The following is a 24,249-nucleotide window of genomic DNA, read 5'->3' as shown; positions in this document are numbered from 1 at the left end:
GGGTTGAGATGGGCGGGTGGGTAGGTGGTATGGTAGGCTGGAGGGAGGGACTATCAAAGAGGCAACTAGAATAGCATTAGTGCCAGTTGTAAGACTGGCTCGTTTAGGACGCATCTGCTGGGGAGATGAGACCGGGGTTGCTGCTCTCAATGTGCGGATAGGCTGTGGAGAATCTCTGGATTTAGCTGTAGGACTCAAGATCACATTTCTGAAGTCTTCCATATCTGCCAACTCAATGTAGATCCAAAATCGAGCATTATCCACCATAATGCATCGGAAGTAGTGTCCTTTGCAAGAACGAATAGGATTGATGAGGATCCGAGCCTCATCAAGACGCAAAAGACTCTTGCTGGGTTTCAAAATGAACAAGCCAGGATTGGGGGTTGAGGTAGGAAATTCTGGGTGTGTAGGGGAGGTGAAGCTCATCAGTCAGCCATTGAAGGATGCTGGATTTGATAATACTAGGGGAGGTGTGGACTAGGATAGAACGGGCCAGAGATTGTCGCCCTTTATGGAGCAAGTAGGGAGGGATTTGGATTTTTCTGAGTGAAGAAGGTGTGATGGGACATGGTGGTCTGAAAAGAGGTTTTGAATGGCTGGGTTAGGAAATTTCGAAGGAAGGGGAGGGCTGGTTGGAGGGAGAAATGGGCTCAGAGGAGTGTTTTGTCTCTGCTGGGGCTCGGAAATAAGGGGGGGGGGGGATGCTTAGGTGTTGCCGCTGGATTTGGAGGCTCCTCCTACCGAAGTTTGCGTCGGAGAGAGGCTTCGGATGGCTTCTTCAAACTCATTCCAGCCAAATCCCGAGTTGGTGGCCTCGGGAATATAGATCTTGGCGAGCACTGTTGAGCCCCACCGATGGACGACACGACACTTTCTTTGTCCCTGAAAGGAGCTCACCGACAGGAAGAAAATTGAATCCCATGTCCAAGTTCACGGGTTCGATTAGCTTCGTTCGTGACTCGTTGGAACTGAAGGACGAAGCTTGAAGTGGCTTCCATCGGAACACAGATGAAGGACATCTTCGATCCGACGACAGAGGAGATGCGAATATCCAGTTCGGAGCTCTGGGCGACTTTCTCCATTATAACTCTGTTTTTCCCGTAACTGAAATGGAAATGAGGGTTCCTTTTCTTTCGCCAGGAGATCGTCTTCTAGTTGGCATCGAAACCTTCCGTAGGAGATTTTGTTGTCTCGTCGGAGGGGAGTTCCAAGGTTTCCGAGGGTCTAGAGTGACATTTTTCTAGGTCAGAATTTCTGTCTTCTCGGAGAGTCGACTTCTTTCCGTCGATCAGTGTCGGAGAAGGAGGCTGTGTCCTTGCCAGAAGTCTGGCGTCGAGGGTTCCGGTCTCCGGTTGTGGGGAAGGTGACCGGAGAAGGGTCTCGACTCATTTTCGAAAATCAGCGCATGTTAGCACATTCGAAGCTAATGGCACACGTTATGCGTTTCTCTGGCCCACGATACGTGTCGATGGGCGCACGTTACGCATAACGTTTCTCTCCCCTCAATTTTCACGAAAATCGCCCCGAAATTGCATCTCCCGTCTCTCTCACGCTCACTTCAACTTCTCCCCTTCTCCCGTCTCTCTTCCGAATTTTTCTTCTTCTTCTAGACTGGTTGGTTCTTCCTTAATCATTGTGGGATCCTAAAATCAGCAACATCCCTAGGCTCATTGCTACTGGGTTTGGGCTTAGCCGTTTCATTGAGTGTTTGAAGAGCTTCTCCCTTTCGCTGCAGCAAATCTCACAAGTAGCCTCTATGCCCCCTTCCCATCCAAATTTAACCCACTTTCCACCTCTTTAGCCAAAGACCTGTATATAGGCCTTCCGTTCTGCATACTCCGCTCACTACCCACGCCCCCACACCTCCTCTTACTATCAGCCCAAGCCCCAAGCTGAATACTAGTACACAGCCCTATTACACTATCATCATCCACCTACAAAGGCTGATTGATGGTCGGGAGAAGATGGCTTTAGGATCGGTGGTCAACCCCTTCTCTTGAAAGACAATGGGTGCGGACTTTTGTCACTGGTTAACCTCATACTATTCAAACCAGGAACCTATCTGCTCCTCTCTCGGGAATGGGAATTGGATAATGTGGTTCACTGAACCAAAAGAAAAATCTCAGGTGCTACAATCTGACTTCCCCACTCATTGCCTCTACTCTGATATTCGGGAGTGGACTTGGCTCGACTCCATTGAATGCAACGAACAATGGATTTGGATTCTCGGCCTCCTTGCACAACTCTGGCAGCTGATGGTTATAAGCTACATTGCCCATACCTTTAGAAGCCTGGTCAAGTTAGATGAGTACATGATCAACATGGCCAAGCTTGACTCCACCAGAGCTTTCATTGTTTCGGCGGAGCCCAGGGTGGAACCACAATTGATTAAATTGGACTTTGGAGAAGAAAAATTCTGGATCCGAGTGCCCTTAGAAGAAATTAACCCTAGATTTGAGATGGCTTTGCATGCTTGGAAACGGAAGTGAGGGAGAAGATGAGCTGAGTTTTGAGGGACAGCGACTCCCTCTTTACCCAGGCTTCTAATCAGGCCTGCATCAATAACAAGGCTCTACCACCAATCAGCTATAAGGCTATCAAAATCAGCATACATCAACCGTGAGTTCTCAAAACGAATTTTTTTTTTTTGGGGGGGGGGGGGGGGGGGGGGTTTCTCCCAGGTTGACTCATGCTGGGGATACTAGCAGCATGCTGGGTTGCTTGTGGTAGACTCTGAGTCACAAATATCCTGGTTAGGTTGAGGATGGCCGGGAAAAGGGGGCGGGGAGGCCATTTCTGCGGGAAGGAATTTTGGGGGGTGGGGGCTGAGATGGCCACGTGTGTAAGGGGGGAGTTTCTGAGTGGTTGGGAGGTGGCAACTGAGAATCGGGTAATTGCATCAGGTACGGAGGCTGCTGTCCAGTCTGGGGGTTCAAAAGACTGGGTCGAGAGAGAGGGCCGTGCCTGGTTGAATGATAATTAATGTCAGTAGGGAAAAGGACTGGGGGGCTAGGGAGAAAGGGTGGGGTTGATGAGGCTTTGGGTGTGGGACTAGTGGTGGCAACGATGACAGGGCAGGGTAGGAGAATTGAAGTGTCACAGATGGCGGTTGAGGGAAAGAGCAGGTCTGGGAGAAAGGTAGGGGAAGAGGCAACAAGTGCAGGGATGTCAGGGCGAGGCAGTGAATTCAAAAAACCACTAGATGTGGGTGCAGAGGTCAAAAAGGGGGTGAATGGCTGATTGCCAGGTTGAGTAGCATGACTCGGTCAAAGCGAGTTGTTGCTGTGAGGATTGCCAGTTCTCCTTGGCGTTTCTTGTAGTAGTGCACAAGAGCTCGTTGAAAACAGCCTTGGCCTAGAAGCATTCCTCCCCCACCAGGATTTTGAAGAACGAATACCCGGTCCAGTGCTGGTTTGGAATAATGAAGAGCCCGCAACATCTAGGTGAGACTGAGAGGTAGAGTCCGGCGCCATCAAGAGTGGTCGTCTGGAGGTAGCAGCAACCCGGCGAAGAATGTCTTCAGACCATAGCTCGATCAGAATTCCCCAAATCGAGATCCATTGACTGAAATGGGTGGTAGGGACTGAGGGGTCCCAGTTCGTAAATCTGGCGAGAGGAGCTTAGCAACAAGAGAGGGTGTTCAAGGCGATGGTCTTATCTTTGATGGATCGAAAGGAGATTAGTCAGGCCAGGGGTCCAAGATAGGATACTTGCGGATGATAATCCAGTCTAAGATGCGCACCAAACCAGGCAGCGAGGCCCTCACAGCTCCAATTGGAGTCAACAATGGTGGCGAGAGCAGTAGTTGCACGGAGGTGATTCCCACGTGATAAGGAGTAAGGGGGAGATGGACATCCAGGGGCGAAGGTAGAGGGGAATGGAGGTTTTCTAGTCAGGAGTAGTCGATGAGGGAGCTGGATTTGAAACGGGGGTAGGAAACAGTAATGGGGAGAAGTGTGTCTGTTGAAGAAGGGTGGGTGCTGAATGGCCAGAGATTGGGTTGTCAGAGTATTAGATTTGGACGAAAGGTAATCTCTGAGGGCCGCCCGGAACACTGACCAGTCGAAGGATCCAACATGCTCGGGAATGTAGATTCTTGACATTACCAATTCACCATGAGTCTGAGCGATTTTGCATTCCCATCGATCTTTGTAGTAGAATACAGAAAAGTGGAAGGTGAACTTTCTGAGTTAGAGTTCACTGGATTGAGTGCTGCAAGTGGCATCAAAGGTGATAGCGTCAAAATGTCCGAGGAAGTCAGAGCATACAATTGCCGGAAAGGAGATGAATGTTCGCTTCCCAGCAGTGAGGATAGTGATATGAATGGATGGTCCCATGTGCGCAACAGTGCGCCCAATAGTTAGAGTCGAACCTTCAAAACTGAAAGTTGTCTCAGAGGATCCCGATTTTGCTCTTCGAACTGTCCTCCTGGTTCGATCCTTTGTCCAACCGCAGTTGTCTTCTTCGTCATCCTGATTGGTTCCTTTGCATCTATCATCGAGCTGGTTCGTGTCAAAAGAAGCCTCCTTTCCCATCACACGATAATAGACGATGACACCAGAGCAAGGAACTCTTGCACTGGATTCACTCTTCTCGAATTGACGAGCATATCCACCATTTCGAACTGGTCGAAGCAGATCAGGCGACGGAGCTTCTTCGTAAACCTCCCTGTTGACGTGCATATCGGAAGAGGGTGGAAGTAGATCACTTGCCAGTGTTGCTGGAGTTCTCGTTGGCTGCCGTCTTCTGGGAACTGCGTCGGAGGATCGCTGAGTCTCTTTGGCTCCACCCTAGTTGAGTCACTTGAAACCAAGTTTTTTAGCCTTGCAAGGTTTGTTTGAGGAGAGGGTGACCACCAGAATAAGACTCATGCCAAGATGAGTACACTGCTTGATCGGACAATTTTTTGATTATTACAAACATTCGGTAGGAGAAAAAGGTGGAGTTGACCATAGAGGTTGGCTCTTTTACAGGCCACAAGGCTGGCGAATGTACAAGAGGAGAAACTTAATATCCTCCGGAGCTTGGGGATGACCCTAAGACCCATGTCCACTTCCACACAACCCATAATTCATCTATGGAAAGTGGTATTGCACTTGGGCTGCTACAAAGACTAACGACCAACACTGAGTCTAAGCTTTTCAACAAACTAACTCAGGAGGAAATGGGCAGCAGATGGGCACAATGATCATGTTTTTATTATGATGAGAAGTTTGCCTAGGATAGTGATGCAACATTTTTATTTTATTACAACTAGCATGGATGAAGTAGAAGATTTGGCCAAGCTATGGGAACCTTACTACACGGTGTCCATTGATGCTATGGCAAGCAAATCTGTTCGATGGTAGATTGTGGAACAAATGTTCTATGCTTTTCAACATGGACATTTTGGTCATTTTACCTTGTCCTTATTTATATTTCTTACTGTAATCTTATTCTACATGTCAAACTATGTCTACAAACTAAATTTTATGCAAAGGGGATACGTAGAGTAGGAGATATAGAGAATTAGGGTTTTCACTTAAAGTAGGGCATGTTGTAAATTGACCTCACCTACTCAATCCTAAATCTATAAATAGAAGCTGGAGGAAGTCCAGCCACGAATTTTCAGTTTTTTTTTCTTAATTTCTCTTCTCTAAGCTCTCTCCTTCTCATTCTCTCGCTTCAACCTTTCTTCTTCTTACTTTTTATGTGGTATCAGAGCAGTAGTTCGCATCTGGGATGGATCTTTGTGAGAAATCCATATAAAGGAAGATCTTTTTCCAGGTTTTTTGTTACTGGTTAGTAAAAATCCAATTTTTCTCTTTTTTTCTTTGCTGTAACCCTAGGGTTACTGGTCCTACTATTCTAAGAATATATTCTGATGTTCTAAACTACTAAAAAAGGCTTTTTATGTTGATTTGGAGGTGTGCGCAAAATTCTAGAACTTTAATTGCTGACATCATCTGCGCACTTACAGATGTGAGCCCTGGTGTAGGTTCTAGTACACTTTTTCTTGCGAATTTTACCTCCTTGTTGGATTTTTTGGATTGTTTGATCTACCCATCTTATAAATTCCCTAATTGTCTTTTTTTTTTTGTGATGGGGCCCACTTGAAATGGTTGATTTGGAATTTTTTGAAGGGTTTATTTGATCTTCTATATCTGATATGATTGACTCTGGTGAGCTTTACACTTCAGCAAAGGGGTCATATAATCCTGATGCTAATGATATTAGCTCTATCACCTCAGATAGGTTGATTGGTGATAAATACCTTTGTTTTTTAAATGATGCTGATTTTTATTAAGACAAAAGCTCAAAAGAGCATATTACAAAGGAGGGAATCCTTCCCATACAATGAGAGATTGTTGGGAAGTTTCGAATTTTACCAATTTATCAGCCAAAGAGTTGGTTGATCTAGGAATGAGATTCCAATTACAATGTGTAGAAGATACAATGTCAGCAATACTATCAGTGATTGGCCAGTGGCGCCAAGGGCGGAGGCTGTCCTTGGAACATCAACTAATAACTGTCTTTGAGTCGCCTTCAATGATTAACTTGCATGGAGACGATCTCTGAAGATTTGGAGGCCTAACAGCAGAGCACTAACTTCAGCAGTATTAGAATCGGCAATGCCCATTGGTCCAGCATAAGAAAGAATAGGGTCTCCATTGTGACCTTTGAACACACCACCTGCTCCTGCTGGTCAAGGACATTCAATAGCACTACCATCAAAATTCCGTTTTATGCAGTTGGAAGGGGAGGATCCCAGATAACCATACTCCGAGCTCTGCTGGGGCTAGACGTATGAGCGATCAAATTTCAATTTTTCTGAAGGGAAACCCCCGATAGAGTGGCAAAATCCTTCTTTGTATGAAGCCAGCTTGAGATGAGGCCAACGGCATGAGAAGCCGAGTTGTTTGGGGTGCTAGCTTCGGAATTAAATCTCCGGTTATTCCGCTTGAGCCAAATACACCATGGAACATGCGCAAGACAGACCAAAAGAATTAACTTGCCCAATCGAGGAAGGAGAATCCCTTAAACCATCTCAAAGGTGCCAAAGTGATAATGTATTTGAAGGGCAAAAAAAAGTTAAAATTTATTAGAGAGGACCCTCCTATTTCTCAAATTGATTATTGGGAGGTTGAAAACAGTCAAGTGATGACTTGGCTTCTCAACAACATGGAATCTAATATCAGGAGCCTAGTTGTGAACTTTGAAACTGCCAAGGCTATGTGGTTGTCCTTGGAAGCTCTTTATCGACAAGAGAGTAATCGTTCTAGGGCTTATGAATTTTTTACAAATTTTTTTGGCTTAAAAAGGGGTAACAGAATTGTGATAAGACTACTATAGTTTTTATTTTTGAGTATCTGGTAGGAAATTAATGTCTTTCATCATTTTAGTACGGATCAAAGAGAACTTTGAACTTTTCAAAAAAAAAAAAAGAGAACTTTGGAAACACCAAAGTCAACTCCTTTGGCAAAATTTCTAGATGGACTGGGTGCTGAATTTGACAGCATAAAGGCACAAATTTTGGTCTCAGATGAAATACCTAACCTCTTTACTACCTTTAATAGGGTACAAAGAGCTGAAAAGACTGTTGTGCCTTGAGCTGGAAAAGATACTAAAGCCGGTGAAACTACTGCTCTTAATACATCGGTTACAACATCTAATTCTATTGACACGCCCAAGGGACGTACATGGGAGGGTAGAGGTAGAGGTAAATTGTCACTTCATCCGAGATGCAATAATGAGGAAAGAAGTAACTACTCCGTATGTTCAGTCTGATGATCAACTTGGAGATATCCTAACTAAAGCACTGAGAAAGCGTGAATTCCTGAATTTCTACGACAAGCTGGGATTGTTCGACATATACTATCCGGCTTGAGGGGGGTGTTGAAAAACTAGAACATTGGGCATTTTGGTCGTTTTACCTTGTCGTTATTTATATTTCTTAATGTAATCTTATTCTACGTGTCAAATTATATCTATGAACTAAATTTCATGTAAAGGGGACACGTAGAGTAGGAGATATAGAGAATTAGGGTTTTCACTTAAAGTAAAGGCAATGTCGTAAATTGACCTCACCTACTCAACCCTAAATCTATAAATAGAAGTTTGAGGAAGTCCTGCCACGAATTTTCAGTTTTCTTTTCTTAATTTCTCTTCTCCAAGCTCTCTCCTTCTCATTCTCTCTCTTCAACTTTTCTTCTTCTTTACACAACTCAACAATGATTAGTGGCCGATTGTGGAACAAGGTGAAGCTAGAATATGACTCAAGTTTTGTGCTTCTTGAAGATCTGCAAATTGACTTTTTTTTTTTTTTGAAATGATGCTGATTTTTATTAATGCAAAAGCTCAAGAGAGCATATTACAAGGGAGGGAAGCCTTCCCAAACAATGAGAGATTGCTGGGAAGTTCCGAATTTTGCCAATTTATCAGCTAAAGAGTTGGCTGATCTAGGAATGAGATTCCAATTACAATGCATAGAAGATACAATGTCAGCAATACTATCAGTGATGGGCCAGTGGCGCCAAGGAGGGAGGCTGTCCTTGGAACACCAACTAATAACCATCTTCGAGTCGCCTTCAATGATTAACTTGCCATACGATGCAATTGCTTCATTGAACTTGATATTCCATACTCTTGAGGTTTGTTTCAAATTGTAAATAGACTTGTCCAACTTACACACCTTTGCTTCAGTTCCATGTCTAACAAATCCACATGGTTGTTCCATATAAATCTCCTCATCCAAATTTCCATTTAGAAAACACACTATCTATTCCTACTGGACTAGGACATCCAATAGCATTACCATCAAAATTCAGTTTTATGTAGTCGCAAGGGGGAGGATCCCAGATAGCCATTCTTGGAGTTCTGCTACGGCCAGACATGTGAGCAATCAAATTCCAATTTTCCCGGAGGGAAACCCCCGATAGAGTGGCAAAATCCTTCTTTTTATGAAGCCAGTTCAAGATGAGGCCGACAACATGAGAAGTCGTGTTGTCTGGGGTGCTAGCTTTGGAGTTGAATCTCCGGTTGTTCCGCTCGAGCCAAATGCACCATGGAACATGCTCAAGACAGGCCGAAAGAATTAACTTGCCTAGCCGAGGAAGGAGAATCCCTTGAACCATCTCAAAGGTGCCAAAGAGGTCCTAATGTAGCCCCAGTTAGAGCCCGATTTTCTGAAAGATCTTCATCCAAACTTGCCACGAAAATCCACAGTGTAAGAGGACATGCTGGACTGTCTCTTCGCACTCCCCGCAAAGGGGACAAGAAAGATCGGGGGCAGTGAAACCTCTTCTATGAAGGTTGTCTGAAGTAAGAATCTGTTCTCTGATGGTTGACCACACGAAGAATTTGATTTTGCTTGGCGCTGATAGTTTCCAAGCTAGGTTCGCCTTGTGCTCATGAGTACTGTAGTCTTGTTTTCTGATATGAGAGTTGCAAATTGACTTTTTAAGACTTGAGTAGGAAAATTGTCTTTTTATTTTGGTATGCTATATAACAATTTGACGTATTTTTTTTTTAAAAGGTGTGTATAATAACAATTTGAAGTTATTAGCTCTTGTTTGAAGGGAAGTGTGGAGATATCTAATGTAAGATCCAGTCTCTAGCTCTCATTAGGAGGCTACATTAGTCAATTTCTTATTTTGTTTTGCCTATGTAAACATCCACTTGTAGAAGCCGTAAACAAGGCCCACAGGTGAAAGGGGGTGTTAAGAATAGTCCCACATAGATCTAGGATAAGAAAAATCATATGCTTATTGCTTGGGAAAGGTTGCTGTACTACAAATCGTTATTTTGGGATGGACTTGGACCCAACTTTAACATAATGTTGTTTCCCCTAAACATTTTTCCTTGATCATGTATTGAAACTTTTGAAGTCTCTTTTCCTAAAGGGAGTCCCATTCTCACTAAGTCAAAGCTAGAACAACATACAGGTGAAATTTTGGTATTGAGGTGTATAACTTTTGTTTCGTGCATTGCCCTCCCTTGATAAAATCTCTCTTGTCATTAGGAAAAATCTTTTTGTCGATACTAGGAGGTATTTTTTGGAGGTCTGCGGAATGTAAAATAGAATTAGACTTTGTTTATGTGAATGAACACTTTTGATGCAAATTGAACATTAAAATATTTCCATCTGCTTGATTGACTTTACATTTTAATTTTAGTTGTCATTTTATGATTGTTTTAATTCTTTATTAGTAGTCAATACCTGACAACTGCACCCATTGTCTGTAGCATCTTCACTGAGGAAAGGTTGCAGAGATTAACCAAAAGTATTGATGTTTTGGCTTTGGCATCATCCGAGGAGCAGAATCTGGAGGAAGAGATGCCGGGATGCATTGGAACTATTTCCCCAAAACAGAGCTCTATGGACACTTGTAATGAAACAATGGAAAGTTCCGAAAAGACTGTTGAAAATTCTTGCTCCAGGTGTGTCACTGATGACAATTATGAGCTCTATCATCAAATAAACAATGAGGAGGTTCTGGAGAAGAAGATTGCATTTCAAAATCAGTCCGAGATAGAAGAGCCAGTGGGTAAAAGTGTACCTGGAGTTTTCCTGCAGAATTCTAATGGCTTCATGAAACAGCCTAATGAAAAATGCTTACGAGAAGCTGTTTTACCTCTCTTGTGGCATTACCAGACTGAGTGCTCTGACACTACTGCCAGGTGAATCAGTATATTGCCCCTCTATAACCTACCAAAGGAAAAAGAAGGCCCACCAGGCCACATTACTATGATATATAATTTTGCATTGAGGAATTGTTTTGATTTGTTCTTTTGTTTGTGCTGTAGGGGGGATGGACATTTCGTGAAGATAATCAAAGTCTTACTCTTTTTTTCCCCTCTTTTCCAGTATCCAGGGATCTCCCAGAGAGGACAGAAATATTAGGAGTGATATGGAGGAAGTTGAGCAGGAGGAACCATCATCATCCAGTCACGAAGATTTCAATGATCATAATGACATTCTTGAATGGGCTAAGGTAGGCAACGCTTTATTTTGAGTCTGATAAAAATAGGTTAAAGTTTGTTTTTTAAGAGGAAGCAAAGAAAAAATCTGAAGAGAAACAAATAAAAACTTGGATTGGTTGACCTCCTTAAGTAGATATCCATGCATAAAATAGGAATCTGGATCTGGTCAAAATTAATATTACCAAAAGATGATCCTACTTTGCTATGACTATCATTCTTTCTCAATGTAGAATAACATACTCTCAAGTATGTTTTTGAATGTAAAATCCATCACAATTGACAATTTGGACTCTGTCCTTCTCACTTGCAATTTGTGTCTGGAATTTACATCTGTATTTATCTCAAACTGTTTCTTCCCAAGTATGCTTTTTTTTTGTGTGTTTAATTCTTGAACACTGTCTGTCTTTATTTTTCAAAAATTTAAAGAAGAAAAGAACTATCTGGTATTTATTTTTTCAGGCAAACAATCATGGATCTTTACAAATACTATGTGAATACTACTGGTTAAGTTGCCCTGCCAGAGGTTCGACATTAGTATTTCGCCCCCTTGAACACCTTAATCCTTTGGAATTTCATAGACCTGCAGAAACAATGTTGCACACTGCAGGTTCAACCATTGACTTAAGATCGTGCTCTACGAGTTTGGAAGTGGCTGAGGTATTATCTTGCAATGATAGTATTTTTTATTCATGTTTATTTCATTTTATTTTACTTTGCATGTTGACAGCACGTGCATACTACTGATAACTTTTGTGAGACTTGAACCCAAAACCTGACACTAGAAATCTGACTCTTGTTATATAGCAACTCTGGCAGGAATTCCAAATTACTAATTTTCTTTTTGCCTAATCATACTATTGTTGCTTATAGAATGGTGAGGATCATGTGTTGTTTGCTTCATGGAGGGGACTGGCCCGAAGTGTTGTCTTCCAAAGGATAAAGATGGCTTAGGTATGAAGTCCATTTACCTGATGAATCAAGGGGCTTTGGGCACAGTGGTTGTGACGTTATGCTGATGACAAAACTTCCTTTTGGAGGAATCTCCAGGAAATCAAGTACAATCATTCAATGGAATCTTGGTTCCTGTTGAGATGGTTCTTGGCATGCATCCATGTTGAAGGCAATTCCAGAAATGTCTGCTGTTGTCCTTGGTGTCATTAGCAATGTTTTCATGAAATTCAGGGCTGGCTAAAGATTGTGTTTATAATTGGTCTCATATACAGCGAACAGCTAAGGGTTTAGCTTATTCAGTGGCTAAAGAATGGATGAACCTCCAATCCCTCATTCAAAGGGCCTCCCCTCTATTTGATCTTCTTTTTGCCTTAGGGCTTAGTCAAAAAGCAAGATAAAAAATACATTGCATGTTCGCATATGTTGTATGTTTGCCATGGTGCAAAATTTTTACCATTTGGTATTCCTTGTTCCTTTCCAAACTCATTGATGCAAGTTTTTGAAAGGTCCTTATCTAAGTTTGGAGAGGAGCTATGGTCATTTATCTTTTATGTGGTTATTTGGGCCCTTTGGGAGGAAAGAAATTCTAGAACTTTTCAAAATTGTGCTGGTTCTATATTGGTTTTGTTGAGTGCAAGATTTAATATATTCAATTATGGGTTGGTAAGTTGCTTTCTTTGCAGCAATTTACTGGCTCTGTGGAGGAGGCAACCAGGCAAGATTGAGCATTTGGGGGGGGGGGGTGTACCAACCATGTTGAATTCCTTTCTTCTATGTAGCCAAGTCGACACATGTGCAACTGGTCTTAAAGTTGAAGCGTCTACTAGTTCTGTCCTTCCAAAGGGCCCATGGTATATGGACAATACATGAAGAGAGCATGAAAGGAGGTGCCAGTTAGGAGTCTGCAGGCTTCGAGGAGTTTATTGGAGGCTGAGTTGAAGCCCAATTCGGTTAAAGATGGTGGTCCAGACTGACCATGCAAAATGGTAATGGTGGAGATGGGATGTCATTTCCTCAGCAGTATTGCAGAAAGAACACAAGATGCAAGGCGTGGTGTTCTCTCTTTTGTGAAGATTGATGGTAGTAAGAATTTTGTCATGTACATCACACCAGAGGAAGAACTACATCTTGAGGGGTGTAGACAAACTCCAAACAATGGCTACTGCATGGGAGTGACAAGGAGTAGCCCAACCATTAATGAGGTTATTTGCTGAGGTCATAGAAAAAATGCCATTCTTCTCGTGATACCAGATAATTTTATCTTTTATATGATGTTGAATTTGTATCTACTGGAGTTTCATGGGCATGGAGGAGATGAGGTTAGCCTCATTGTCACTTAAGCCATGACGGAAATTGAAGTTCCAGTAGGCAGGAAGGGACCGGGATTCAGCAACCGACGCATGTGACTGAGTGCTGATCGAGGGAAGTGGCGGGTAGATTGAGCAGAGCAGTCCTCGGTCACACCACCAATCAGACAAAATTTCTGGGTGCTGCCATTTCCAGCAAAGAAACGAACCCCTTTCTTAAAGATGCTTAGAAGGGGGAAGAATGCTTGCCATAAGGGAGAAAGGTGCTGACGTCTACCTTAGGAATTCCACCAAGTAGAGCGCCAGTTGAGGATGGTGGCGATCATTGGTCTCCAAATTTAGTTTGGTGCAGCATTAAATTTCCAGAACCGCTTCAGTATAAAGGTGCTATTCATGTCCCGTGCAAGGTGAATACCGAGTTCTCCTTTGCATTTGGATTTGCAAACATCACTCCATTTTACCAGGTGATATATTTTATTTGTTTTTGAAATGAATTTACCAGGTGATATTTGAAGCCATCACATGTGCCATGCCAGAGAAAACATCGTTTGAGGACATCTATTTGGTGGCAGACAGCAGCCGGGCAGTGAAGGAATGAAAGGAAATAATTTGGAGTTTCAACAATGCATGAGTTGAGAACGATTAGGCCCCGCATTAGATAAAAGTCTTCCTCTGCAAGTTGCTAACTGTTGTTCAAGTCTCTCAATTATTGGGTCCCAAAGATGTTTATGAGGCCGACCATCAAAGAGAGGCAGGCCTAGATAGGAGGCTGGCAGGGTGCTAATCTCGCAGTCCAGGTATGCGGCCATGGTTTGTAGTAGAGCAAGCTCAATTTGATGACCAAAGAGTGTGGTTTTCCTCCAGTGAGCCTTCTGTCCCGAGGTTAACTCGAAGAGACCAAGGAGTGCCTTAAGTTGCTTGATTTGTTCGATTGTGCCAACTCCAAAGAAGATGGTGTCATCAGCAAATTAAAGGAGAGGAACATCAAACGCCCACTGAGAGCAGATGGGCGATTGTCAACCAATTTGCCTTGTAGTGTAAACCAGCACTCCAAGATATTCAGCCACGACGTTCAAGAGGAGACGGGAGAAAGCGGGTCCCCTCGCTGATTCCTCAGGAACTCTTGAAGTATCTCCGGACTATACCATTCAATAAGATTGAGAAGGAAGGGTCATGTGACACAACTTCTCATCCAAAACCGCCATTTATCCCCAAATCCCATTATGTTGTGAAGATCATCTAGCAGACGCCAACTGACGCGGCCAAGGTCTTCTCCAAGTTGATTTTTAGAGCAAAACAAGGTTTATTAGGTTTCTTGAAATGGTTAAGGACCTCGTGAGTGGCCATGGCTATGTCAAGGATGGTTCGGCCTTTGATAAAGGCACATTGGCCAAGATGAAGGCACACTGGCACATTGCTTGTCTTGCCCATGTACCCTGGTGCATCAGGTTAAAGCGCAATAACCGGCGTTTTAACCGCTAGTCCAACAGCATCGAGCGCTCTGTTGAGTTGGTTGTGGGTCATATTACTAGTTGGCTTGACTTTCATCGATAATTCTCTTCCCTTATGGGAATGCCCCTTCACAGTAACTGGCGTATCCTTGCCCACATGGCAGGCCCGACAAAGACTATTGGCATGGTCGACTGGTCCCCCCTCCTCCGGGTAACATCAAACTGAACTCTAACAGTAGTGCTTTGGGTTGCCTGGGTCCGATTGGCTTTGGAGGTGTATTCTGTAATTTTTCGGGTGAGGTCACTTTATCTTATGCGGGTCCTCTAGGTCTTGCTGATTCTACCATGACTGAAGTCTCTACCCTCCTCCACGGTCTAAATATTTTCAAGGAGCGACTATCCGGGCATCTTCTCATTGAAGGAGACTCTAGTGTCGTTATTAGCTGGGTATCGGGATCGACTCCTCCCCCTCGGCGTCACTGACCTACCTTGCATTCCATTTCTGATGTTGTAATTGTTATTTCTTGTTCTTGGAACCATGTAATCTGTTCGGCAAATTCTTTTGCCGATAAGTTAGCTAAATTTGAGACCTCCCTCCTTTCTCTCACTATATGAGACAGTCCCCCCTTGATGTAATCTTCTCTGTTTAATACAATTCTTAGCACTATTTAAAAAATAAAACATTGGCTAGGATGGATCACCATGGGAAGAGCAGCCTTGATACGATGAGATAGGATGCAAGCGGTAATTTTATATGCATCAGAGACTAGACTGATCGGCCGGAAGTCATTGGGTGGTCAGTGAACTCTTTTCTCTGGGATTAGAGCAATAAAAGATGCTCCTAAACTCTTGAAAGTGATCCCTTGATGGTAGAAGGATTTGACCATGGCAAGAATGTCATCTTTAATTGCTTTTCTTCATAATAAAATCGTCACTGTTTAAAAAAAAAGAATGTCATCTTTAACAATAGGCTAGCATCGTCGGTAAAATTAGCCATTGTCTCCATCAGATCCCGGTGCACAGCCATAGGCATGCCAATGTGGCATGTTCAACGCGAGCTGACGAGCCACAACGATGACGGCCGACGAGTTGTTGTGACGAGTCGATGTTCTCTCCTGGTGCTCGTCGAAACAGATCTACCCGAGATCTTTCGGGAAGACTAAGAGGTAGGTTAAACCGCAACTCCCTATCGGAAACTCCTTTCGATTAGGACCCTCACCTCCGACGACGATCCAAAAGGTGGAAAACTTCTCTTCCCCGCTCTTCTCGCAGCAGGTGATAACCTGCAAGTACCGCAGAGGAAGCCCGAGGGCCTTCTGATGCCGTACAACTCCCCTCTACCCTCTTCTTGTGTCTCTGAAAGTGATAACCAAAGAGGACAGATCGAGTAGAGGTCCTGCGACGATGGCGACACCTTCGGTTGGACCACTGTTCACCGTTGGAGCCAAAGAAGACGACTTCCCCGTGGCTCTACGACTCCATGCCTCTTCATTTTTGGTCCTACGGTTGTCACGGTCTCTCGGGTGAACCTCCGAAATGCCGAAAATGTTCGTATTGCAGTAAAAATTGGAGAGTGCCGTGTCTTCATCACTTTTCCTCTGTTGGTCGGCTCTTCTTTCCTCACTACCTTCTCGGCAGCTACTGTTGAAGATTTGAGATTGTTACCCAGAACCAAAGAACTCTGGTCCGGGCCTTGGAGGTACTATTTTTGTACGGTTCGTCGAGGAAACCACGCTGAATGTATAATTTCACGACACAGAGACTCCGCAACCATGGCCCGTATAGCCATCCTAGAAACAACCAACTTTGGCTTCGGCTGGAGTTAGCTAGCCCACGCCATCTTCCATTTTCTTCCACCCCCATCACAACCCAACACATACCTCTTTTCCCCCTTCTATCCCCTTTACTCCCAAACCCGACAACCCAGAATACTGCCCCCACCAACCCTTGCCCCGTTCCCGACCCGGTAGACCCCTTGGCCCAGAAATCAGTCCCAGGTCCCTCCCTTTACTGCGCCCCCCCCCCCCCCCCCCCCCCCCCCCCCCACACACACACACACACACACACACACACACACACACACACAAAATAATGAAACCATTTCAATATCTCCAAACTTGATTTGCCATGGTTTTGATTGCCTTCTCTGTACAGACCTGTAAAAAAATCTAAGAAAAGTGTTAGTAATAACCGCACACTCTGTGGTCTCCTCATCATTTCTATAGAGAGAGGTGATACGTTTGGTCCTCTGCATGGTTGAAGCCATTGCATGGAAGAATTTGGTGTTGCTATCCCCTTCCGAGAGCCACCAAATGGTCTCTTTTTTTCTAATGAATTCTCTCCAAGTGGGTTAGAGGTAGGAAATGGGATTGGATGGAGAGCCTAGCATTGAAATATTTTTAGGAGAGAGGGCCTTCATTTTTATTAAGATTACAAGAGGGTTAGCCTTCCCAAACAATGAGCGATTGCTGGGAGGTTCTGAATTTTGCCAATTTATCAGCCAAAGAATTGGCTGATCTAGGAACGAGGTTCCAATTACAATGAATGGATGACACAATGTCAGCAATACAATCAGTGATTGGCCAGTGGTGCCAAGGGGGGGAGCTATCTTTTAAACACCAACTGATGACAGTCTTTGAGTCTCCTTCGATAAGCAGCTTGCCATGAAGCCGCTCTTTAAAGATTTGAAGGCCGAATAGAAGAGCACTCACTTCAGCAGTATTTGAATTAGAAATACCCACCGGCCCAGTATAGGATAGAATAGGGTCTCTACTGCTGTCTCTGAAAACACCACCAGCTTCAGCCTGCCCAGGACAGCCTAAAGCATTGCCATCAAAATTGAGTTTGATGCAGTCGTAAGGGGGAGGATCCTAGGTGGCCATAACTGGATTCCTGCAAGGGCCGGCCATATGCGCGATCAAACCCCAATTTTCCCGAAGGGAAACGCCCGATAGAGAGGCAAACACTTCCTAGTATGTAACCAACTCGAGATAAGGCTTACTGCCTAAGAAGCTATATTATCTGGGGTGCTAGTCTTGGAATTGAATCTCCGGTTATTTCGCTCGAGCCATATGCACCATGGGACATGCACAAGGCATGACAAGAGAATTATCTTGCCCAACCTAGGAAGGTGGATCCCCATAACCATCTCATATGTGCCAAAAAGGTTCTGATGTAGCCCCATTCGGAGTCCAATCTTCTGAATTATCTTCATCCAAACTTGCCAAGAAAAATCACAATGTAAGAGAACATGCTGCATTGTCTTGTCGCACGCACCACAAAGGGGACAAGTACGATCGGGGGCTGTGTAACCTCTTGTATGGAGGTTGACAAAGGTGATGATCTATTCCCTGATGGCCATCTACACGAAGAATTTGATTTTACTAGGTGTTGAGAGCTTCCAGGCCAGGTTTGCGTTGTGCTCATGCATGCTGTAATCTTGCTTTCTAATGTGAGAGTAGGCAGATGCAACTGTGAATCGACGATTAATGCTGGGTTTCCATGTCAGTTGATCGACTGCATGCTCACGAACAAAGTTTCCTCATTTAATCCCCGACAAAACGTGAGACTCCATGAGCGATCTCTCCAAGAATCAGCCACTAAGCAAGAGAGGTCCCTCGCTACCCTAGAGAGCCCCGGGAAGTCCTCGGAGAGGGTGTGGGGGCCGCACCATTTATCCAACAAAAAGAGGAGGGTCCTTCCATTGCTTGTGTGAAAGGAAGTTGCATCTCTGAATATTGGGAGGAACTTTTGAATTGATTTCCATGTCGGGGATAGGAGGCGAGTAGCGCCATCCTCCCTCCACTAGGCACCCGAAGGTTGTAGATAGAACCTGACCATATCTACCCATAGGCTGTTATGCTTGATGTTGACGTTCCAAATCCATTTGAGCATAAGGGTATTGTTCATCTCCTTCATAGGCTGGATGCCAAAAGCACCCTGATTGCAGGGCATGCAAATATCCTTCCAACTCACCAAATAATATCTGAAGGTGTCCTCTGATCCTCTCCAGAGAAAATGCCGGCGGATGGCATCAATCTTGTTACAAACGGAGGCCGGATAGTGCATGAAGGATAATAAATAGTTTGGCAATCTTGCCAAATAGGACTTGAGGAGAGTGAGTAGCCCTGCAGTAGATAAAAACTTGCCCCTCCAAGTAGCGAGTCTCTTCTCAAATTTCTTAATAAGGGGGGACCAAAGCGTTGCCGAAGGCCGAGAGTCAAAGAGTGGGAGTCCAGGATATGTAACTAGCAAATTTCCCACTGAGCAACCCAAATAGTCAGCCATACCTTGAAGCACAGGTGAGTCGATATGATAGCATAGGAGGGTGGTTTTCTTCCAGTTAATGTTCTGAACAGAAGCCAATTCTAATAGTCCCAATACAACTTGCAGTTTTCAGGTCTGATCCATAGTACCAACCCCAAAGCAAATGATATCATCTGCAAACTGAAGGATCGACACATCAAAGGCTGCACAGTCCGTCGTGTGGAGGAGCCAACCCAAGTTCTTGGCTGAATAGATCAAAGAGGATAGATATTCCACTACCACATTGAAGAGCAAAGGGGAAAGGGGGTTTCCCTGCCTGATTCCCCTAGATCCCTTAAAATACCCGCAAGCCGTTCCGTTGAGAATAATGGAGTAGCTTGTAGAGGAGATGCAACTTTGAATCCAGAAGCGCCATTTTTCCCCTAATCCCATCTTCCCCAGGAGAGTGTCCAGAAGCTTCCAATTAAATCTGTCAAAGGCTTTCTCAAAATCAAGCTTTAGGATGAATCTGGGAAACTTTAAAGCCTTAAAATGGTGAATGAGCTCGTGACATGCCATGGCTGAATCTAATATATTTCTTCCCTTGATAAAAGCACTCTGGCCATGATGAATGTCAAGTGTGAGAACGGCCTTCAGGCGATTGGCAAGGAGGCGCACAAGCACCTTGTAGACACTGGTGGTGAGACTGATCGGCCGGAAGTCAGATGGAAGTTCTGCCCCTTCTTTTTTAGGGATGAGGGCAATAAATGAAGTTCTGATGCTCCTATATCTGATGCCATGTTGATAGAACGAGTGGACCATGCAAGCAATATCGTCTTTGATGAAGGGCCAACATCGGCGATAGAATTCCGGAGAGCGGGTGTTCTTGCTCTTCAATTTTATCCAATTCGAAAATTCTGGTCAATGTTTAAGACTTTTCAGAAATGGTGGAGGCACGTACGTCAGCAGCCCATTTCTTTAGGTGGCCTTTCAACATTTTGAGCATTTGAGGTAGGCGCCCTCCAATATCACAGCTGTTGACATGATTGTCTCAATGACTTGAGATGAAGCATCAAAGTCCTCTTCTAGCAGCCAGGAATTTTCAAACCTGAATGGTTTGGGATCCCATTGGCCGAGCTTGGTGTCAAAGAGGATCAGTTAGTTGTCAAAACAAATTCGGTTAAGAACTTTTCCAGTTGCTTGCTGGTATAGTTGAAGCCAATCACCATTTGTCAGACTTACACACTACATGGGGATCTTCCCTCCAACACCTTGTTGTGGAGGTCGGCCCACCCTAGTAGGTTGTATATTTTTTCTCTGATTTATTGAATTTTCACACACTTTCCCTTAAAAAAAAATTAGACAAAGTGTAATTTTTCCTGGAAAGGGGTCTCTTCCAGCTCATACCTGCCAATGAAGTTGGCGAAATTGCATATGGAGGACATGATTCTAGAGCTGGGTGGTAGCTTGTCATTACAGTATTGAAAGGTGTTAAAATCACCAATGTAAAGCCAAGCCATTTGCCATCTTTGAGATATGGAGCACAACTCATCCTAAAATTGGCGTCGCTCACAGTTGCACTTTGGTCCATAAACGCTAGCTAGACCCCAAACACTACCAGAGCGGTCGAGGATTTTTAAGCCAATGGAATAGACACCAATACATTCATCAAGGACGTCAACATGGTTGGAGTTCCAGAGGGTGAGGATTCCACCAGATTGGCTGATGGCATTCAGGGTGGTCTAGGCAAGAGTTGGGCAGTCACAGAGCTCCTGGGCTGTTCTGTCATCCAAACACTGGACCTTGGTATCTTGGAAGAAAAATGATAGATGCCTTAGAGAAGGCCAGGCCAGAATGTCACGGACAACAGCTTTTTTCCGAAGGTTGCCAATTCCATGTATGTTCTTGGAAAGAATAATTGCTTCTTTCTTGAGTTTTGGACTCACAAGTTGGATTTTGCACTAGTGGGAGGGTCCTGAGAGTTGGCTCCCATTATTTCAGCTAATCTCATCATTTGTGCCTATGTGTCACGCGGTTAGATTTGGGCTAGGTCCGTCTAGCCAAGCGGAATATCTACCCCGTGCGGCCTAGCTCTTCCCAAGAACTAGTCAGCCTCCTTGAGCTTCGGATCTTCCAACCAATACTTCACACAAGAAGTTACAAGCCAAATGGGACAACGAAAACACCAAGGAATAGAAGAGAAAAGCCTACTTTGTATTGAGAATACAAGGTTACAAAGGGTGGCCAAACACTCTTGAAGGCCAAGGCTAAAAACTCTCTCTATACACCAAAAGAGTAAAGAAGGCTAAGGATTTTTCAACCTCTTTACCATGGGAGAGGCCTCTCTATTTATAGTCTCTCCCTAGGCCTTTTGAAATCACTAAAAACGCTCAAAAACCCGTCAGATCCCAAAAATTCGGTTTCTGGCATCAAGGGGCACCCTGGTCAGGCTGGCGCCCGCCAGACCAGGGCGCCTGGCGACCTGGTCGCTAGGAAACCCCATTTCGCGCGGGGCGCCTGGCACCTGGCGCCTCAGGAAACCCCATTTCGCGCGGGGCGCCTGGCGCCTGGCGGAAACCCCATTTCGCCCGCGGGCGCCTGGCGCCTCAGGAAACCCCATTTCGCGCGGGGCGCCTGGCGGAAACCCCATTTCGCCCGTGGGTGCCTGGCGCCTGGCGCCTGTGCCTTGCCGCGTGCGTGCCTGCGCCTGGCGTCCTGAGGAAACCCCATTTCGCCCTGCCTGGAGTCCTGGTTGTGCGCCAGCAACCCCATTTCGCCCCGCCAGGATTTCTGGTTGCGCCCAACCCCATTTCGGCCCGCCAGAAGTGTCTGCTGGCGTGCTGCCTTGTGTCTGAGCTGGCTGTTGGGGTTGTTGTGCACCTTGTTGCTTGGCCATCCGTTTGGCAAGCTCAAGTGTGTCTTTTTCCGTTGCAGCTGGTTCCGGGCCGGCCATATGCGTGCGCCCCTCTGGGCCGTGCCTTTGCACTTGGCCTTGGCCACCGCTGCTATTGCTGTGCACTGGACTTGCACAGTCTTTGGCCTTGGTGTTTGGCTACACCATGGCTTCTTCCCCCGTCTCACTATGTCTCTTCGTCATATTTGTGTCATTCCGATTGTAGTTCAGCAACCATTTTTCTAGAGTTCTCGCCTGGGGGTGGGAAAATGAGTCGACCTGTTGCCGAGTCAACTGAGTATTGGGTTGGGGCACTGGATTCCCCCTGGAGAAGCCTTCTAGTTGGAGCTCGTCCTTTCCTCATGTAGGTTGCAATAGGGGATGTGGAGCTGTATTTTGGTAATAATTCAAAGGGTTGAAAAGTGGCTCTTTCTCCAATTATGATTGGGGTCATGGATTCAGTTTCAGAAGGGGGTTTGGTGAAGAGGAAAGTGTGGACGATTGGGGGGGGTTTCCAAAAACAGAGTTGTGAGGATAGACTGTGTGGGGGCTGCTTGCAAGGTGATTGTGTGTTTAGGAATGCTGGTTATGGAAGTAGAGGGAGCAGATGCATTAGCTAAAATAGGAAAGTCATTCTGCCAGGTGTGTAAGGAAGCCATGTTTGAGGTGTAGGGGTCTTCCGGTTGTTGGTTTAGGGGGTAACAGCTCAAAAGGTGAGTCTGAGTGGGAGGGGAACAGTGCAGAATTGGTGTTTGACTGCTGCAGGCTGGCTAAAGGGCTGTGGAAAAGTTGGTTTGACTTAGTAGATTCTCAGGATGAGGAACATGGTAAGTGGGAATAGGAAAAGGAGAAGGTGAAGTTTCTGGGTAGGGTGGTGTGGGTCACGGGTTTCTTCAGGGTGTGTAGTATAAGGAGGCAGGGCTGTTAGGATAGGGTCAGTCGTGTCAGTGGTACTTATAGCTTTATGGCTGTACAAGCCAATCACAAAAATGCCCTTGAGGGGACTTGCTGCAGCAAAAAATAAAAATAAAAAAATACTAGGCTGCACAGGCCTAGACCCATCAAGGGATTCACAGCAGCAGCAATAGTAATCAAATCCCTTTCACGTAGTGAGTACCATACTCACTTCACCACTACCTCAATCATAGTGCTTTCCACATAATGTGAGTTGAGGTTTTAGTCTTGCCTATACAAGGCTTGACCAATACTAATACAAGGGTTACTTGCTTACAATTTCATGGCATTTAGTGCCTCTTCAATAGGCTGATTTTACAATTAAAGGAAAAAATTATGCCCAAGTCCTAACAGTGCCAATCAATGTGAGCAGCTGAAATTAGTCCTTAATGAATTGAGGTTGAAAGTGTACTACCTTTTCTGAACAAAAATAAAATTCAAGAACAGAATAGAGCTAAATAAACATTGATTTCAAAAAACTGATTTTTGTGTCTTGGGTTCTTTGATTCTATGTCACATGGGTGCTTTCTAGTGACAAGTCTTTGGTTTAAGTCTCACCAGGGAAGGGTATGTATGTGTGTGTGTTTGTGTGTATTTAATTGACATTCAAAAAAAAATAAAAAATATACAAGCTGTGAAATACTTGCTCTTTTTGATATACTTAGAGTAAGCACCTCAATCTTAAACCTGAACTCCACAAATCGATTGTAAAGGGAAATGGTACTTGGGATTGGTCTTAACCACCGTAGAAATCATTCCTCAATTTGATTAAGGCAGAAATATCTTACATATGGGAGATCTCAACGTTTAAAAATTAAACTGTTGAGTGGTGAAAGAGACACTTTATCCTTCTGAAAAACTAGATGAAAAATTCAGAAGAAAATACTTAAAATTTCTCTTTTAAGCTATTGAACTTAAAGATAGATCACTAACAAATTTTGGTGACCGAACTTGGCCTGATCGAAGCTTGAAAGTTTCTTTTGCAACAGTTTCGGCTGCTACTGTTTGAACAGTGTTAGGGACTGTTCGAATAGTCTTCTTCAAAATGCACACTGCTCGAACGCAGGCTGAATATTGTTCGAATAGTCTTCTTTTCTAGTGGCTTTCCGCTTTGCTTCGGTATTCTGATGCTGGTTGGGTATTCGGATGTTTGAAATTCCTCTAGCTCTCTGTTTTTGGCATTTGAATGCCTTAAGCAGGCATTTGTATGCCTGCTTTCTAGCCTCCGAAGTTTTTGTTGCAATGTTCGAACAATTAGATCACCATTTGAATGGTTTGACTGTTCGAACATTCTGAGCTTCAGTGCTGCAGTTTCTCGTTTCTCTTGGTAAGACTGTTCGAATGGTCTATTAACTGTTCAAACATTGCCTTCTTTGTGTGCTTTTTGTTCAGCCATCTTTCTGACTAGGACTGTTAGGACTGTTCGAATTGTTTTGTTTATCCTGTTTGAACAGTTAGTGTTGCAGGAGATTGAATATGGTTTGAG

At 44.4% G+C, this 24,249-nt stretch overlaps 1 protein-coding gene across 4 annotated transcripts in view; it reads left to right on the top strand.

Annotated features, from left to right (window-relative positions):
- Window positions 1-24,249, top strand: part of LOC137958462 (uncharacterized) — a 96,727-nt gene that overhangs the window by 20,527 nt on the left and 51,951 nt on the right. For all 4 annotated transcript variants that reach the window (XM_068805496.1, XM_068805495.1, XM_068805498.1 and 1 more), the window contains exons 9-11: window positions 10,225-10,659; window positions 10,847-10,973; window positions 11,422-11,619. In XM_068805496.1, the coding sequence (XP_068661597.1) occupies window positions 10,225-10,659; window positions 10,847-10,973; window positions 11,422-11,619 (760 nt within the window). The remainder of the gene's footprint in view (window positions 1-10,224; window positions 10,660-10,846; window positions 10,974-11,421; window positions 11,620-24,249) is intronic.

This window comes from Aristolochia californica, unplaced genomic scaffold (assembly GCF_029961685.1).
Source record: "Aristolochia californica isolate CCGP_79_NKW_82.1479 unplaced genomic scaffold, dmAriCali1.0.hap1 SCAF_3, whole genome shotgun sequence".
NCBI classification, from domain to species: domain Eukaryota; kingdom Viridiplantae; phylum Streptophyta; class Magnoliopsida; order Piperales; family Aristolochiaceae; genus Aristolochia; species Aristolochia californica.
The sequence above is the reverse complement of the archived record's forward strand: the minus strand, read 5'-3'. Positions and strand labels throughout refer to the sequence as shown.